Below are 17,777 nucleotides of genomic sequence, written 5' to 3' on the forward strand. Positions count from 1 at the left end.
ATTGATGTTCTTCCCTCTCATACTTCTCCCTTATAGAGCTTTGGTGATTTCCGCCGACATGATAGTTTCTTAGCAGCACTACTTAATAATCTACTGGATGTTTTATTTTATTTTGCTATAGCAACAGTTTTCTCCCTTGTGGGCCATGTGCATTTTACCCTTTATGATTAAACATAGAAATTAAGATATGAATTCTGGGTGGGGATGCAAGTCTACTAACCATGGGACTGTGGCTGCCTGGCTATTTAAAACTGTATTCACCTCTTCGATAATGAAGAAAAAGGGAAAGGTGGTGTCAGATTAAAGCTACTGATTATGGTCCTTATAGATTTAATTTATAAGTCTCTCACTCTAAAATATGTTAACTGACAGAGTCTTGAGAAAATGAATACTATTCATTTTACAGAATAAGCAATGTAATAATATGTTGTTGCAAGAAACCTTGACGATTTTGATGTTTAAAGATGAAAAACATTCACTTGTTCCTTTTTTTCATCAGTTCATAATCCTAAAGATTTGGTTATATAGTTAAACTTGGCAACATCCACCAAAAGTTGTCCTCTTAGAAATAGAGGAAAGCTATGACATGCTATGTCATTTCTAGTGATAAATTATCAAGTTTTACCCTTTGACAAGGAGATTTTCAGAGACTTGTGGCTTCCAAAAATTGGAACCAGGTGACACTGATATTTGTGCCAATTATTTTCTTTTAGGATTTTTTTTTATTATCAGCTTTAATCGTTCAAAAATGTCCCTCGAGGATTTACTCTTGACATGCACACATTCATAATGAAGTGAATTTGACAAGCAGACTTTCCCCAGACTTTCGGATTACAGTTATGTGTTTGTATTCCTGAATCAGAATCTGCTGGAGCTCATTCCAAATATTGGATATGCATCTTGGCCCAAGTTTACTGGGTCTGAGTGACTGACTAGGAGATAGAGAGCACCCCAGAGTGAAACACAGTACCCTGTGTCTCCAACCAACTCATAAGTGATTCTCTGACACTGTCTAAGTGCATTTCTCAAATCATCTCACAGAGTCTCTTAATGTTAGCAGAAACGTATCAAATATCACACAAGACTACAATTTCAAATATGTCTACATCTTTGGAGAGGATGCCATTGGAAGGGGTAGAGTCTAGAACCACTTTTCATGTTTTCTTTTCCGACTTTTTAATTTATAGCTTCAGCTGTGATGTGGGGGAAACTCAGCTATGCTGGGATTCCAGCACCTTCTAGGGTGATGAGTCATTGCCTACAGCTGAGGAGACAAGAGGCTTATAGACACCTGCAGAGGCTCATTCACCTTGACATCCTGTTTCCTGTGAGCCCTTGGGTCGAGTTTACAGCCATGGTGAAAATCTCTGGCGTGTTAGGAGGACTCCTTGTGTTTTTTACATCAACTCTTGGCTTTCTTGACAGTAAGGAAAAGATGCAATTCTAGAGGTCACAATTAAAGAAAGGGAGGTGTCATTTCTCTAAGCATGCTAATGATTTTGGGGTTATTTAAAAGTAATCTGCTGATCCATTACTAGTAATTAATGACTGTAACCAGGTATGTTTTTATGTATCTGTCTTCTCCACTGAATTTTCTCCTAAAAGTAGCCACCACACTGGTCTCAGGATGCTGCCTTTTTCTTGAAAAATATTTTCAGATTAAACCTTTCTCTGTATATTTGCTTATTGATTTGCAATATGTGAAAAATACTTGTCCCGAGAGGAAGTTGCCTAGGACTGCATGTTTTGACCATGTGTTATAAAGTTTAGACTGACAGTATTCAGCTACGTTCATTTCTAAGTGATTCCTTTAGGCTGAGCCTCTCAATAGATTTACATCATTTTAATTATGCTCTGCTACGCAAAAGCTATGGGATAAGTTTATCTTTTGTAAATATAGGAAAACAATGAATTGAATTACACAGGAGGTAAAAAATTGAGATTAAACAATTTGTTTTGAGTCTTAGAAAGTTATCAAAGTAGGCATAGTATTGTTTAGAACTCTTTAGTTTCATCTAGCTAATTGGGTCATATTAATAAGCTCAAATATTTTAACTATGAGTTAAGTTTTAAATGTAAATACATGATTCATTCTCTTAGTTCTGTGTTCATCTATTCTTTTTTTTTTCAGGTCTAGATCTTTTTTTTTTTTAAACAGGGTTTCTCTGTGTAGCTTTTCGCCTTTCCTGGAACTCACTTGGTAGTCCAGGCTGGCCTCGAACTCACAGAGATCCACCTGCCTCTGCCTCCTGAGTGCTGGGATTAAAGGCGTGCACCACCACCGCCCGGCTAGATCTTTTTTTATGTTGGAAATATTTTGAAAATGAACTTATGAGATCTGTTGGTCAAAATTTGAACAACATCTAGGAAAGCAGGGAATCTTTGCCTTAGAGACTCTCAGGAAATAGCTCTTGAATCTTGCATGTTCTCATGAAGGAATTGAATCATAGAGATGAACTGGCCAAACTAGAGGAAGCCGCAACTAGACATACCCATTCTCATTCTGTATGTGGGAATTCAGCTCAATCAAGACACAGGAAGTTTCTTGAACTATCATTTTGGGACAGAAATATAATACAATGTTTTCCCTTATTTTCTTTTAACAGTAAATGTATCCTGTGACATATACGGGGTCAAGGTGGAAGTGATATATTTTTATGATGTGGGAGACCTGCTACTTCAAGCCCGTGATCTCTCCCTAGGATGTGGCTGTCCAGTCTCCTACATTGATCACTACACTGATCATGAAATATTTGTGTTTGTTTATCTTCTAAAGTCCTGTGGCATCAGGGTTCATGTAAGAGAATTCACTTAAACAACATAGTCTTTGACAAACCAATGGCTAAAAATCAAGCTATTGAAATTTAATTGTCAATTGATTTAGCTTTTAGTTACACATTTTATTTTCGTGTGTATATGTCTTCCCTGCCCGTGTGTGTGTGTGTGTGTGTGTGTGTGTGTGTGTGTGTGTGTGTGTGTGTGTGTGTGTAAGACAGAGAACATTTTGCTGGAGTTGATTCTCCATCTATACTGTGAGTCCCAGGGAGCTAACTCAGGTCATTAAGCTTCGTAGCAAGCACCTTTGCCTGCTGAGCCATCTCTCCAGCCCTGCCAGTTGATTTTAAACATCATGTAGTGTTAACTAATCTATTAAGCAAGGTTACTTCTGTGGTAGAAGAGAAAATATAGAATTATAAAAGCTATGCTATTCTTTATACATTCTGCTATTATGTACTTTTTGTCTTGGTTATAGTGATTTTTATAAATCTTTGTGATTAAAAATCTTACCAGGAATGAATTTCTTTCTCTAACAGCCTTTAAACTCTGAATTCTTTTTCTCATTATTGACTTCAGATTTCAATGGATTCAGGGCATGTAAGGGTATACTACTGCTGTAGGAATATGAGAGGGCCCAATCTTTTCTGAAATCAGAAAACTGGTTTTCTTTATATGAACTTGTTCACTGTGATTGGTAGTGGTAGCTTGCTATTCCTTCAGAACCACATTTGCCCCAGTCTTAGTACAAACAATTTGGGTGAGCTGGTTTCCACCTCGCTTCAGGTTGTTTGTTGACTTCTGTAACTTTAACACCTAAAGCAATAACCAAATTTTGGCAAATACTCAGCACACAGGTTGCTCAAATGCAATATGCAAATGTTGTTTAGTAAGATGTGAAAATACAAGTACTTAGGAAATAAGAGGCCATGTCAATATTCATTTCCGAAAATTGTGGTAAGTCAAGTGCCAACCTAGTTTTTCTTTCTGGGATATGTTAAGAAGAGATATTCTCTCTCTCTCTGTCTCTCTGTCTCTCTGTCTCTCTCTTTCTCTCTCTCTTTCATTGAGGTCATAATGCAGTAATATTTAAGCAGGTAGATATTAAAGTTTCCATTTGCCACCCAGGAAAGAGAGAAACTAGAGAAGAGGGAATTCAAAGGCACACAGGGAAACAGGAATTTAATAATGTGACTTGTTTTGTTTTTATTTTTTGAGACAGGGTCTCAGTATGTCATCCTGACTTGTCTGGAACTCTTTTATGTAGACCAGGCTGGTCTAAAACTTACTGTGATCTGCTTGCCTTTGCCTCCTGAGTGCTGGCACTAAAGGTGTGCACCACCATACTTGACTTGATAATGTGATTTAGATTCTGTTATCCATATATTCCTTGAATCACATTATCCCAGGGACTGTATATGGGAACTCCCAATTGGAATGAATTTCTTTCATGTATACTGCATGTTGTCCTAAAAACATATGGCCAATGCTAAAATTTTTTACTATGAACATGTTTTTTGAGGGTTATCTGTGGGCATTAGCTGAAGTTTAGAACATCACATTGTATAGGTGTTAAACATTATGCTTGAAGATGAACTACATGCAAATATTGATCTTAGGTGAATTCATGGAAGAGATAAAAACAATTCTAGAATAGAAGTACTCTCAACAATAACATATGATTAGATGCATGCTAATTGGCTTTCATTTGCAATGAAACTTAGTCATCTGATAGTAATTAGTATAGGAATGACTTCAGTTGTTTTTCTTTGGAAATATTTGAGTTGACTGCTCTTATATTGAATGCATGATGTTCTCTATAATACAATTAATGAAAACAGAGTCTATGAATTTGAAAAAGAGCAAGGAGGAGTTAGAGGGAGGGAAGAGAAGGGGGAACGATGTAATCATATTATAAGCTCAAAATGTAAAAGAAATAATAAATTAATAAACATTGCCATTAAAAATAGTAGCTTATATCAGTGTCTGGCAGCTATGACCAATAGATCACGTTCAGAGAGCTTCTGAGGTTTCCATGTTGTTTTCTTGGAACAAAGTGGCACTCATTTAGCTATTGTGTATGGCAACTTTCACACCCACAGTGTGAGAGTGGATGAAGTGATAGAGACAATATGGCCCATCTTACAAAACTTTTGCCAATGCATGGTTCATATTATCTTCAGTTTATAAACAGGGGACATACAACTTATGAAGTTGTCAAGTGTTTAGCAAAAATTTGCACCAGAGTAATTTAGATCCTATTCAATCACACCCTGATTCTTAATTATGATTAGCAAAAATTCTTAAGTATGATCAGCTATGCGAATTCAGTTCCAAACACATCAAAGACCCTGATACCATGTCTGATAGGGACAGACATTTTATCAGTCAATTCTTTGTTCCATTTTATATCTTGCATTTGTATCTACTTTATATTATATCTTCTACTTTATATTATAAAGCTGACTGGCTCATTTTCATATACTACATTTTAAAAATGGAAACAATTTGCAAGAGATTATTTAAGATAACCAAATTTATATTCTTTATATATTTAGGAATTGTCAAAAGGCATACTCATTGAAAGTTCAATCACATATGCTTCAGTGCAGCTGAGTGTCACTCTTCAAATACCAGTGTCTTGCTTCATTCCAAGGTAAGTGTAACAGTATACTGACGTTTGGGTTATCTGGTACTGTCTTTGGTTATTAGAGAAACTATTGGACAATATGCTGAGTTTGAGTACAAGGCTGAGTTGGACCCAAAATGTTCTACTTAATGTAAGTCTAAACACAATTCAGTTGACTAGCTCAATGTGTTTTCAGTGTGAGCAGGTATGTGTCAGCTGGTATGTGGCCTAAAATCTACCATTACTGAAGAGATTCTAGCTGGGAATGGGGTGTTATGAAATTTTTTTTCTAGGATGTTCCTTGTCAGTTTTTCTGTGTCACCTCATCTGTGACTATTACAGGGGCTCTTAGATTTTTGTGAGAATGATAGCTATATGCCTGCAGATGAGATAAGCAAAAAACATTCAAAATCAGATGTGTCTCCAATTTGAAAGCTAGGACAGAAATGGTCTTTGATTTTTTTTTTCCTACAGAACATAATCAAAACTTAGTCTAAAATTCTCTTTTTTTTTTTGAGACCCTCTTCTGAACGAATCCGTAAAGTAGAAGACATTGGCACAGGTGACAGAAATCTACTGTACTTTAGACCTGGGTGGACTGTCGCTGAGGCTTCCTTGAACCTGTTTTCTCTCTACCCAGAGTTTTCATTCCTACCTCCATGTTTAATGCAACATGTATTTAACACTGATTTAAACTGTGCTCTGTGACATCTGTTTAACTTACTAGCATCCTTGAGCTTTTGCACAGTGAACACAGTTAAGGAAGGATCCATAACTTCAGTGTCTATCAAGTCTCATTTCTTCTTCAGGACTTCTAAGTCTAGTCATAAAGGATTTAGATATGGGGACATTTTAGTACAATGGATAAGTACATTCCTATTTCCTAAAAATGGCTTTGACTATGATACTTTCATGGAAATTATTTAGCTATGCTGTTGTATATTTTGGGGAATATGCACATCTACTCTGTACCATATTTCTACCCTCAATTCTCTTATGTTCAAAACTTTTGCCTAACAGGTAACTACCCTCAGTGTTTGTGGGATTGTCTTAATGCAGCTTCTAATGAGGAGACTTGTAATGACCCCCTTTACCTATCATAACTAGTGACACAAAACTGTACAACTTTAAAAATTAAAATATACATGTGTTGGAACACATTTATTTGTTTATTTAAAAAAAAACCCTAGTAAATATAAAGCAAATTAACAAAAAAAATTTCTCTCCTAAAACTGGAGGTTGTTGTTCTGGGGAATTTCCAGCTATTTTGTGCTGGGGACAAAAGCAGCTATCACTTAGGTAAATGTGTCTTTTGTTGCTAAAAATTAGTTATGTGGCCATTTATCAGTTGTAAATCTTTAATCATGCTCTGTGGACACTTGATCAGATGCAGACAATAGCGCCTATTAAGAATTTCTGAAACCTGACAATTTTAGGACATTAGCTTTGAGTCTTATGAGTAATTTTAGGGGTAATATGTCCCAGCCAGTGGGATCTTCAGCAGAGACCCTAGAAGAGGGAATGGTGAATGAAAGGGACAAGAGACACAAAGAATTGACAGCAAGACAGTATTCTGATCAAGCTGCAAAATTTTATTTTTCTCAGGTGGGTTTTATAGTAAGCAGACCAGGAAACTTTCTTTGGGAAAAGATCAGGGGACTGTTGAGTTGCCAAGCAACCCAACCAAGTAACCTAACCACAAAACGTTGTTACTAATGGTCAGTGTAGCAGAAAGATAAGGAAATGTTAAGTTATTTTCTAATAACTCAGGACTTGTTCAGGCATGTAAAAAGTTTCTGGTTAATGGCTCAATACTGGACAACAGAAACTTAACTCAGGCAAGCAATATGGCATGGCTCTTAAAATTGTCCTCGGCAGTAATAGAAAGTTAACATTTTCCCCCTGAATTCTGTGTATCAACTGGTTTCCATGTTTGCCTAAGCAGTTGACTTGGTACTTTATGACTTACAGCTCAAAGACATCTGGCTCTTTTGTCTCTAACCCAACTCCTGCCCTATCCCCGAGAGTTTGATAGAGACACAACATCTACATTCATTTTCTTGTGTTCAGAAGATGTTTAGGCTACTATGTGATAAAGAGAAAGAGGAAATGAGCATGAATTTAGAAAGCTAGAGGGACAGAAGTCTTTACTGTCACCAAAAATTGAGTGTTTGGAATACCTAGGTAAAGGAGTGGTTTTGAATTTGTGCCATAAATGTTTACATTGATAAAAAACAGGGGAAGGCCCAATAACTCCATGACATACACCAAATCAAGAGTCCATATGATTTTCTTCACAATTATCGTAATTATGATTTCCTTTGGCTAGTAGGTATTTCCTCAGTATTTCTCATTATTTCCTTATATAAACAGATTAATTTTGCAGCTTCACCCCCAGTGTCTGTTTTATAATATAATATGCTTTAGGGAAAAATGTCTTTGGAATCTATAACATAAATAGGTACTGGGATTGTGTTTATCTTTTATGTAATTAAATTAATAAATTTCTTCATTTATCATTATGTATGTTCCATGCACATATGTGGAAGCCAGAGGATAACTTTGTGAAGTGAATTTCCTCTTTATGTGTGTTTTAGGGATAGAACTCAGGTTTTTGGGTTTGCAAGTACATTTTACTTAGGGATCCATCTGACCACAGCTCCAATATTGGCTAATTAAAAATTATTTTATTGCCGGGTGGTGGTGGCGCACGCCTTTAATCCCAGCACTCGGGAGGCAGAGCCAGGCGGATCTCTGTGAGTTCGAGGCCAGCCTGGACTACCAAGTGAGTTCCAGGAAAGGCGCAAAGCTACACAGAGAAACCCTGTCTCGAAAAACCAAAAAAAAAAAAAAAAAAAATTATTTTATTTCATTTTATGTGTATGAGCATTTGTCTAAATGTATGCATGTGTACCATGTGCATCCCTGTTGCCCACAGAATCCAGAAAAGGGCATCAGATTACCTGGAATTGAAGTTACAGACAATTGTGACCTACTCTGTGGGTACTGGGATTTGAACCTTAGTCCTCTGGAAGAGCAGCCAATGCTCTTACCTACTGAGCCATCTTTTTAGCCCAATATTGGCTAATTTTTAATAAGCTTTCCTTTTTCATCCTAGAAGAATTTAATGCCTATTAGAGAGGTCATTATTTTTTTTCCTGTTTGAGACAATGTCTCATGTAACCCAGGTTAGCCCTGAGCACTGTAGTCAAGGATGGCCTTGAACTCCCAATCCTCCTGCCTCCACCTCCTAAGTGCAGAGGTTGCTAGAGTGCACCACCATGCCCAGTTTGAGATGGATATTCTTAAATGAGTCAAAGAGTTACTTACAAAGTCGATAGTCTTGGAACTTAGTTTACCAAAATGAGTATTATTTTCACATATGAAGGAACCCTCATTATTCCAACTTGAGATATTTCGGTCATATCAAATTTGTTACCTAAACATGCTCCAGAAAATAATGATCAACAATTTTTTCCAAGCATCTTTTATATATCTTTTATAACAAACAGCATGTTATACATTCTCTTATAAATGTGCTGCTTGAATTATTAAAATATTATAGCCAAGTGTGGTGGTGCACACCTTGAATCCTAGTACTTGGAAGGCAGAGACAGGTGGATCTCTGTGAGTTAGAAGCCGGCCTGATGTACAAAGTCCACGTTCCAGGACTATCAGGGCTGTTATACAGAGAAACCCTGTCTCAAAAAACCAAAAAAAAAAAAAAAATTATAATAGCTTCTGGGAATTGAATAAATGCTTCTCCCATGATTTTGCCTGGTCGGATCTCAGTGCTTCTGGTCTCTGTGTTACACCATAGCTTCTCATTAGTACCAGTACTGCTGTGAGACTGTATATTTTCCTTCTTTTCAGGAACACTTTACCCTTGTTGGATCAGAAACGTCCTCTTTTAGTTCAGTATGGGGATTCAACTGAAGACTTTGAAAGATACTATAAGTGTAGACGCTTCAAATTTGATGGCCTCATGAGGATTCCACAGCTTCTTTGGAATACAACTAACAATGTCCATGACCACCATCCTTTACCCTTTTCAGTGGGATATTTTTTTAAGCAAGAAATTTGTCATGCTGTTCACATATAAGAATAGTTTCAGTGGGGTCAAGGGCTCTCCTGGATTTTAAATTTGTTACAGAGATACTTTTAAATAAAGTTTAGTGGTTCTTTTTTTAAAATAAAAAATTGTATTTATTTGGAAGCATTCAGAATGTCAACAAAACAGCTGCAATTCTTTTTCAATTACAGAGTGGTATTCATTTAACAGAACAATTATCTTCATATAAGATGCATCAGAGACAACTGAAGATGAAAAAAAACCCAACCCAACCCAACCAAAACAAAAACTACTGTCCCCATATATAACTAATTTGTGCTGTGCACCAACAAGGACCTGCTTTAAATTTTCATGCCGATTTACAACCCCCAGACTGTACCAGGCAAGGTTAGTGGCTATTGAAAACACCACCAGACAGGGCTCTCTGAAGACACATTCGATAGTGTGTTAACTATACAAAAAGAGACACTGTACTGTTTAAAAACAAATCTTACACAGCATTACATTTCAATTTTTTTCTTTAAAAGAAGTGAGTTATGTGTGTACAGGGGGGTTAAATACTTTATAGAAAAAGTGCGATAGAACTGCGTCTTCCTCCTCTTCCTCATCCTCTTCATCATTTCCTCCTCCTTCTTTTCCTTGCTCTTTTAAGCCTTGACCACCCCCCTTTGCACCACATCGGCTTTTCCTTTAGCTCTGTAGGCAGCAACATCCTTTTCGTGTTTTTCCTTCAGCTTGTCATGTGCAGCAATGTTGTTCCACATCTCTCTCAGTTTCTTTGCAGCATCACCAATGGATAAGCCAGGGTGTTCTCCCTTGATTTTTTGGCGATACTCAGAACAGAGCAAGAAGGCTGCCTGAAGGAGGCCTCTTGGGTGCATTGGGGTCCTTGAACTTCTTTTTGGTCTCCCCTATGGGGGGGATGTAGGTTTTCATTTCTCTTTCATAACGAGCCTTGCCAGCCTTTGCCATGTCTTCAAATTTCCCCTTTTCTTTAGCAGACATGGTCTTCCACCTTTCTGAGTACTTCTTTGAGAACTCTGAGAAGTTGACAGAAGCATCGGAACTGCTTCTTGTGCTCCTCCGGGCAAGTTTGCTCAAAGAATGCATGTGAGGACATTTTGCCTCTCGGCTCCTTAGGATCTCCTTGGCCCATGTTTAGTTGATTTTTCTCCGCGAGGCACAGAGTCGCCCAGTGCCCGTCCAGCTCTCGCTTCCCCCGGCGCTGTCTCTGTGGAGCTCAATGTACTGCAGTGCCTGTCAAGATTAGTGGTTCTTAATATTTCCATTTTATTTGGGAGAAACCTTAACACCTGAGTTACAGGGTGTAAAGTGCAAAACAAAATTGCATTTTGCTTACTTAAGGGGCTATGAATTTCCATTTATTTTAGCTTAATCTGCACTGATTTTCAATTGAATAGTTAGTACAGTGCAATCTATTTTTTAATCTTTCATTTTCATTTCATTTTTCCCATTTTCAAATTTCCCATTTTCTTTTAAGATAGGACAATGCATTAAGTCATATTTCATGTATATTATTTATGAAATGAAAATGTTTTCTTGGAAATCCAATAAATGTTTATTATTATAATATTTGGCAAATATTTTCTTTAAGGAGCCAGCTAGCAAATGTTTTTATATTTGAAGAACAAATGTAGGGTCTGTCACAATTAACACACTCACCATTGTGTCAATAAAGAAACTGGAATTGACAAATGTGTGTTGGTATGTTCCAGTAAGCAGGACATGAGATGAATTTTACTGCCAATGCAAAATAAAGAAAATGAGGCAAGGGTCCCAAGTAGAATAATCAGAAAATTCTCAAGCATAAGAGGTTAAATTTAAGTATATCTATCTATCTATCTATCTATCTATCTATCTATCTATCTATCTATCTATCGTATTACTGTTCTAATAACTTCCATGTTGATTTTTAACCCACAGTTAAAATAAATTAAGGCTTAATTTTTGTGTATGTGTGTGTATATGCACGTGCATGCAGGTACCTGCAGCGGTCAGAGAAGGGCATATAGTCCTCTGACGCTGGAATTACAGGCAGGATGAGGGCGCCAAGAACTGAACTCTAGTCCTCTGTAAAAGCAGTAAGTTCTCTTAGACTTCTCTTCAGTTACCATTGCCTACAATTTTTAATAAAAGTATTTTCCAGAAAAAAATCAGAATTTTCGTTAAAATATTTTGATTCTGGTTAACACATGGGATTCAGTGTGACTTCAGTAACCCACATATATAGTATGCACTAATTATGTCTAGCCTCTTTCTATCCTCTTTCTCTCCTACTCCCAACCTCCAATAATCAATATTTTGCATTCAGGTTGGTATTTTTTTACTTATGCATATGAAAGAGAAGATGTGACTGTGTGGCTTATTTCACTTAATCCCCTCAAGTTCCATTTTCCTGTAAAACATAGAATTTAATTCTTTGTAAATGAATGTCATGTTTGATTTACCCATTCTTCTATTGATACACAGCTGGGTTTTACATCCTACATCCTAGGTATTGTGAAGAGTGCTTCAGTAAGCATGGGTCTGAAGGCAGGCTGCTTTTATTTCCTGTCTACATACATTGCAGCATGTGACAGCAACATAGATGGTGTTTTCATTTTTAGGAACCTCCATACTGTTCTCCATGATGGCTATATTAATTTCAATCCCCAGTTGCATGGGTGTTTCTGCTCCTCATATTCTGGCCATCACTTAATATTTTTATTGTTCTGGTAATAGCCGTTTACATTGTAGTAAGATAATATAGCTCATGGTTTTGATTCATTTTCTCTGATGACTAATGGATGATCATATTTTCATAATTGTTGATGTTTGTATTTCTTCTTTTGAGACATTTAGGTCATTTGCCCGTTCTTTCATTACATTAACTTTTAAGTTTTTTAATTCCTTACACAATATTATGTACAAATTCTATGTAAAATGCACAGTAGAAAACACTTCCCACACTCTGCACGGTCTCTTCAGTCTCTTGGGTGTTGTCTCAGCTTTTGGAGCTTTTTAGTTTGAAGTAATATCATTTGTTTATTTTTTAGTTTCCCATTCTTTTGAGGGTTATATAAAACGTTGCCTATTTCAATAGGGGAAGTGTCTCTCCTGCAGAATTTTCTTTCTAACTAGTAGACTAATTTTTTATTTGTATTTTTCTGTATCTTGTTTTGTTCGATCCTTCTTTTCCTTTATTTTTCTGTCTTTTCTTAAAATTGTACTAATTTCAAGTCAGTTTGATAATTTAGTTTATCAGTCTTAACTCACAAAAGGTCATCTGGACGGGGAATGAACTACAGTTGTTTTCAATGTAGTTAATGACATTTGCAGACCCAAAGTGTATCTTCCTTGTTCATGTGTCTTTATTTTAGAAGTAGTGGATTAACTGGCAGCATTGGAAAAAATCTTGTTAAGTACATATTCTTGGGTTGGCCACATGGCTCACTGGGTAAAGGAGCTTGTTATTGAGTTAGCCAACCTGAGTTCTATACCCAGGACCCACACAGTGAAAGGACAGAATTAACTCACACAACTAAGTTGTCTGCTAACCTTCACATGCATGATGTGGCACATGCACACACACACACACACACACACACACACACACACACACACACACAAATAAAATATACTTTAAAATCCATGTGAATTTAGGGAGTTTTTTGAATCTCTTCACTCCTGATCTCTGTACTAAAGATTAGTAAACAGAAGATGCAAGGGCTGGGTGGAAAATCATGATAATACATTCATTATTCCTAGTCGCACAATTGAAATCAAGAGATTAGTATCCTGAAGGCAGTGGGACCAGGGCTTATCCTTGGTGCATGAACTTGCTTTTTGGAGCCCATTCCCTATGGTGGGATACCTTGCTCAGTCCTGATGGTGGGTGGGGGTGGGCGGGGCTTGGTCCTGCCTCAACTTGGTATGCCAGACTTTGCAGACACCCCAGTAGGAGGCCTTACCCCACTCTGAGGAGTGGATGGGGGAGGGGGTGGGGAGGAGGGGGTGAGAAGGGGAGAGAGGAGGAACTGTGGTCAGTATGTAAAATGAAAAAAAATTTTTTAAATAAACTTTCTTTGAATCTGGACTCTTCAATAATTTAGACATAATGTAAAAGTTCAATAATTGAAGAAACCTGTGGCCTGTGAGATTTCAATACCAGATAAAGATCATGAAGTGTGTAGAGTGATTAAGAATAGTTTAGACTGGGCGGTGGTGGTGCACATGCTTTGATCCCAGCACTTGGGAGGCAGAGGCAGGTGGATCTCAGTGCTAGCCTGGTCTACAAAGTGAGTTCCAGGACAGCCAGGAATGTTACACAGAGAAACTCAGTCTTGGAAAAACCAAAACCAAAACCAAAAACCAACCCCCCCCAAACAAACAAAGGAATACAGTTCAGCTGTGGCAGTGGCACACCCCTTTAATCCCAGCAGAGGCAGAGGCAGGTGGATCTCTGTGAATTGGAGGCCAGTCTGGTCTACAGAGTGAGCTCCAGGACAGATTCCAAAGCTACACAGTGAAACCCTGTCTTTTTTTTTTTTTTTTAAGAAATTTTTTCATTTTACACACCAATCAAAGATCTCCTCTTCCCACCCCCCAGCCTCCTCCTCCTAACTCCCCTTCATCCCCCCACAAGAAGGCAAGGCCTCTCATGGGGAGGCACATCCAGTAGAGGCAAGTCCAAGCCCTTCCCCCCTGCCTCAAGGCTGCATGAGGTGTCCCATCATAGGTAGTGGGCTCCAAAAAGCCTGTGTGTACCAGGGATGGATTCTGATCCTACCACCAGGGGGCCCCCCAAGCAGATCAAACTACACAACTGTCTCGCCATGCAGAGGGCCTAGTCCAGTCCCATGCAGGCCCCATAGCCATTGATCCAACTTTCATGAGTTCCCACTAGTTTGGTTTGGTCGTCTCTGCAGGTTTCCCCATCATGATCCTGATGCACGTGCTCATAGAATCCCTCTTCTCTCTCTTTGACTGGATTCCTGGACCCTCTCGCTTCCCATGCAAGAGTTTTGTTAAGCTTAGTGGCTAGCTGTCAGTGCCGTTAATATGTATTCGTAAGTGGAAACCCTGTCTTGAAAAAATAAAAAGAATACAGTTTAATAGTACTGAAAGCTAGCCACTAAGCTTAACAAAATTCTTGCATGGGAAGTGAGAGGGGCATCATCACATGGAGCATATCATGTCAATACATCTCAAGTGTTAGTTGGTACTGATAAATACATTAACCAACAAAAAATTAGAATCATTGAAAAAAAAACTCCTATAGCCACAAATTATTTTTCAAAACTTCCATTTATGAACTTTCAGGGCCAGCTTGCTTTATTTTATTCTACCACACATTTAAGAACAAAATAAATTGAATAAAAAAACAAAAGCTTCAAGAGAATTGAAGGGGGAAAATTTTAATCTCATTTTATAAAGTTAAATTTCTAAAAGTCTCTCTGTGTACGTGCTGTATGTATGTGTATGTATTCATGTGGGAGTGTGGAGGTCAGAGTCTCCTTATTTTTAAATATATTTTAAAACGTATTATTAGTGTATGTGTGTGCACACACATCAGCCATGTTTGCTAAGGAGTGTGTATGGAGGTCAGTGGACACCTATGTGGAGTCAGATCTCTCTACCTTGATGTGGGTACCAGGGATTGAACTTAGGCTGCCAGTGGGTAAAGAGAAGAAAATATATGATTTCCTTGGATGAATGTAGTTGTAAAAAGTTTAAAATGTGGGCAACCCATCCAGAAATATATGACCCAAAATAATACCTGATGGTAAATAATTTGATTTGTAATCTAGATAATACATTTAAGACTAAATAATGGGAAAAACTAGATTTTTATCACAGTATCAGATTAATGGATGATAGTCATCTCAGATAGATGCAAGGAGTATATTTGATAAATTAATCAGTCAATGATAATAAACTGGATGAATAATACAAAAAAAGTTTCCTCAGTGTGGGAAAGCTTAAAATAGCCTAAACCAAACACCATAGACTTCATAGTGAAATGCCGGTCACTTCCTCTGTGAGGTCAAGGTACCTATAACTGCTCCATTGACTCAGTTAGAGGTTGGCTGTTCTAGGCAGAACATGTGGCAGCATTAAGAAAGTAAACATACAAAGGTCAAAATAAGTTTCTGTTTACTCTAAAACTTGTTTCTTTTTCCTGGAATTTGACTTGTTCCACACCCTGACTATGACACGACGACTTGACCTCCACCCTTCACAAAACCATAAATCATTCTGCTAAGTAATCTTAAAAAAAAGAAAGTAAACATATAAAGCAGTCCTGAGCCTAGATATGAAGAAAACTAATTGTTTATCTTTCAGAAGGGAACATAATTTCACAATTTTTATATTAACACACTACTTATTGAAGAAAATATAAATACTGTGTGTGGCGGCACATGCCTGCCATCCAAGCACTGGAGAGCAGGAGGTAAAAGATTCAGGGGTTCAGTCATCCTCAGTTACATAGTAAGTTCAAGCCCAGACTGGGCTACATTAAACTCTGCCTTTCCTCCCCAAAAAAACCTTAAATAAACAAAGTCATGCTACAGTGTAAGCCTGTGCTTTCAGCCTCTACCTGATGTAGAGTGTCAGCCCTAGTTAACTTTGTTTTTTTAATTCAAAATAGATTCTTTTCTCATATAATATACCCTGATTACAGTTTCCTCTTCCACTAATCCTCCCAGTTCCTCGCCACTTCCTCTCTCCTCCGGATCCACCCCCTTTCTGTCTCTCATTAGAAAAGAACAGGCTTTTAAGAGATTACGACCAAACATGACAAAACACAACATGATAAAACAAAACCATCACATTGAGGCTGGATACAGCAAGCTACCAGAAGGAAAAGAGTCCCAGAAGCAGGCACAAGAATCAGGAACCCACTTGTTCACACACTCAGAAGTCCCATAAAAATACTAAGCTGAAAGCTATACTCTATAGAGAGGACCTGGTGCAGACCCATGCAGTCACACTTTCAAATAAGCAAGCTAGATTATTTAATACCTTGATAGATAGCCATATGGTGTAGTGATTTTTTTAATCAGAAAAATAAATTTCAAGCAGATTCAAAATCTCAATATGTTAAATAACATTCTAAGGCTTTCAGAGTGAGCACTAGGAAATATTTTATGGGCTCCAGGTCTGGAATGCTTATTAAAAGAAAGACAGAGTATTGCGGTTGATATATTGTGCACCTCAATAAACTTATTTGGGGTCAGAGAACAGAAAAGCCACTAGATATACATAGAAGCCAGGCATGGTGGCACACACCTTTAATCCCAGGACTTGAGATCTCATATCTTACTTGGGAAAGACACACACCTTTAATCCCAGGAAGTGATGGCAGGAAGTAGAAAGGTATGTAAGGCACGAGGACCAGGAACTAGAGGTCTTTTTTAAGCTTTTAGCAGCAATTCAGCTGAGATTCATTTGGATGAGGACACAGAGGTTTTCAGTTTGAGGAAATAATATCCGATGAGGAATTGTCGAGGTGAGCTTAGCTGTGACTTGTTCTGCTTCTCTGATCTTTCAGCATTCACCCCAATACCTGGCTCCCAAAAGATTAATTAGAACATACTGTAACCAATTCTTCTGTTTACCAAAATTCTCTACTGTATTTTCTAGGTGTGTGTGTGTGTGTGTGTGTGTGTGTGTTGTACATATTCATACAAAGCAGTGTGTTGATTCATGTGATTATGGAGTCTCAGGATACCTACATCTGACATTAGTAAGCTGGCAATCAGGAGAGGTGACAGCAATGTTGTCCTTACCCAAGTCCAAAGTGCAAGAACCAGGAGGCAGTGCAAGTTGCGGGTTCTAGTCCCTATTCAAAGAAGCAGCACACTGTCACAGCTTGGAGTCAGGCAGGGAGGGGAGGATCAGGAGCAAGTGTCTTATTCATTTATTCATTTAGTGTCACAGAGAGAGAACCTCCAAGCCACACCCAGAATAGTATTTTCTAACGCATCTACAAAAGTGGTAGAAGATATTCCCAACGTGGGCCAGGAAGGTGGTTTAGCAGGTGGGCGGTTACCAAGCCTGCTGACCTGAGTTCAGTCTGTGGGACCCACATGGTGGAAGAGACTCAGGTTCCACAAGTTGTCTTCTGACTGCCACAGACAGACAGACACACACACACCATGGCACATAATTCTCCCAAAATCTAAAAACAAATGTGATGAAAAATTTAAAAACAATATCGACAATGTGTGTAAACCAGAAGAACCATGTTAGATGATATAAAAGAATGTAAAGGATGCACAACTAACTAGAAAACCA

At 37.9% G+C, this 17,777-nt stretch overlaps 1 protein-coding gene and 1 pseudogene across 1 annotated transcript in view; one reads left to right on the plus strand and one right to left on the minus strand.

Annotated features, from left to right (window-relative positions):
* Nucleotides 1-10,131, plus strand: part of Oosp1 (oocyte secreted protein 1) — a 106,335-nt gene extending 96,204 nt beyond the window's left edge. The window contains exons 11-13 of the mRNA XM_052760208.1: nt 2,607-2,797; nt 5,334-5,431; nt 9,278-10,131. Of these exons, the coding sequence (XP_052616168.1) occupies nt 2,607-2,622 (16 nt within the window). The 3' untranslated portion in view covers nt 2,623-2,797; nt 5,334-5,431; nt 9,278-10,131. The remainder of the gene's footprint in view (nt 1-2,606; nt 2,798-5,333; nt 5,432-9,277) is intronic.
* LOC128123777 (high mobility group protein B1-like) lies at nt 10,011-10,966 on the minus strand (annotated as a pseudogene).
* Nucleotides 10,967-17,777: the final 6,811 nt, after the last annotated feature.

Source organism: Peromyscus californicus, unplaced genomic scaffold (assembly GCF_007827085.1).
Source record: "Peromyscus californicus insignis strain IS unplaced genomic scaffold, ASM782708v3 Scaffold_4__1_contigs__length_199733344, whole genome shotgun sequence".
Lineage (NCBI taxonomy): Eukaryota > Metazoa > Chordata > Mammalia > Rodentia > Cricetidae > Peromyscus > Peromyscus californicus.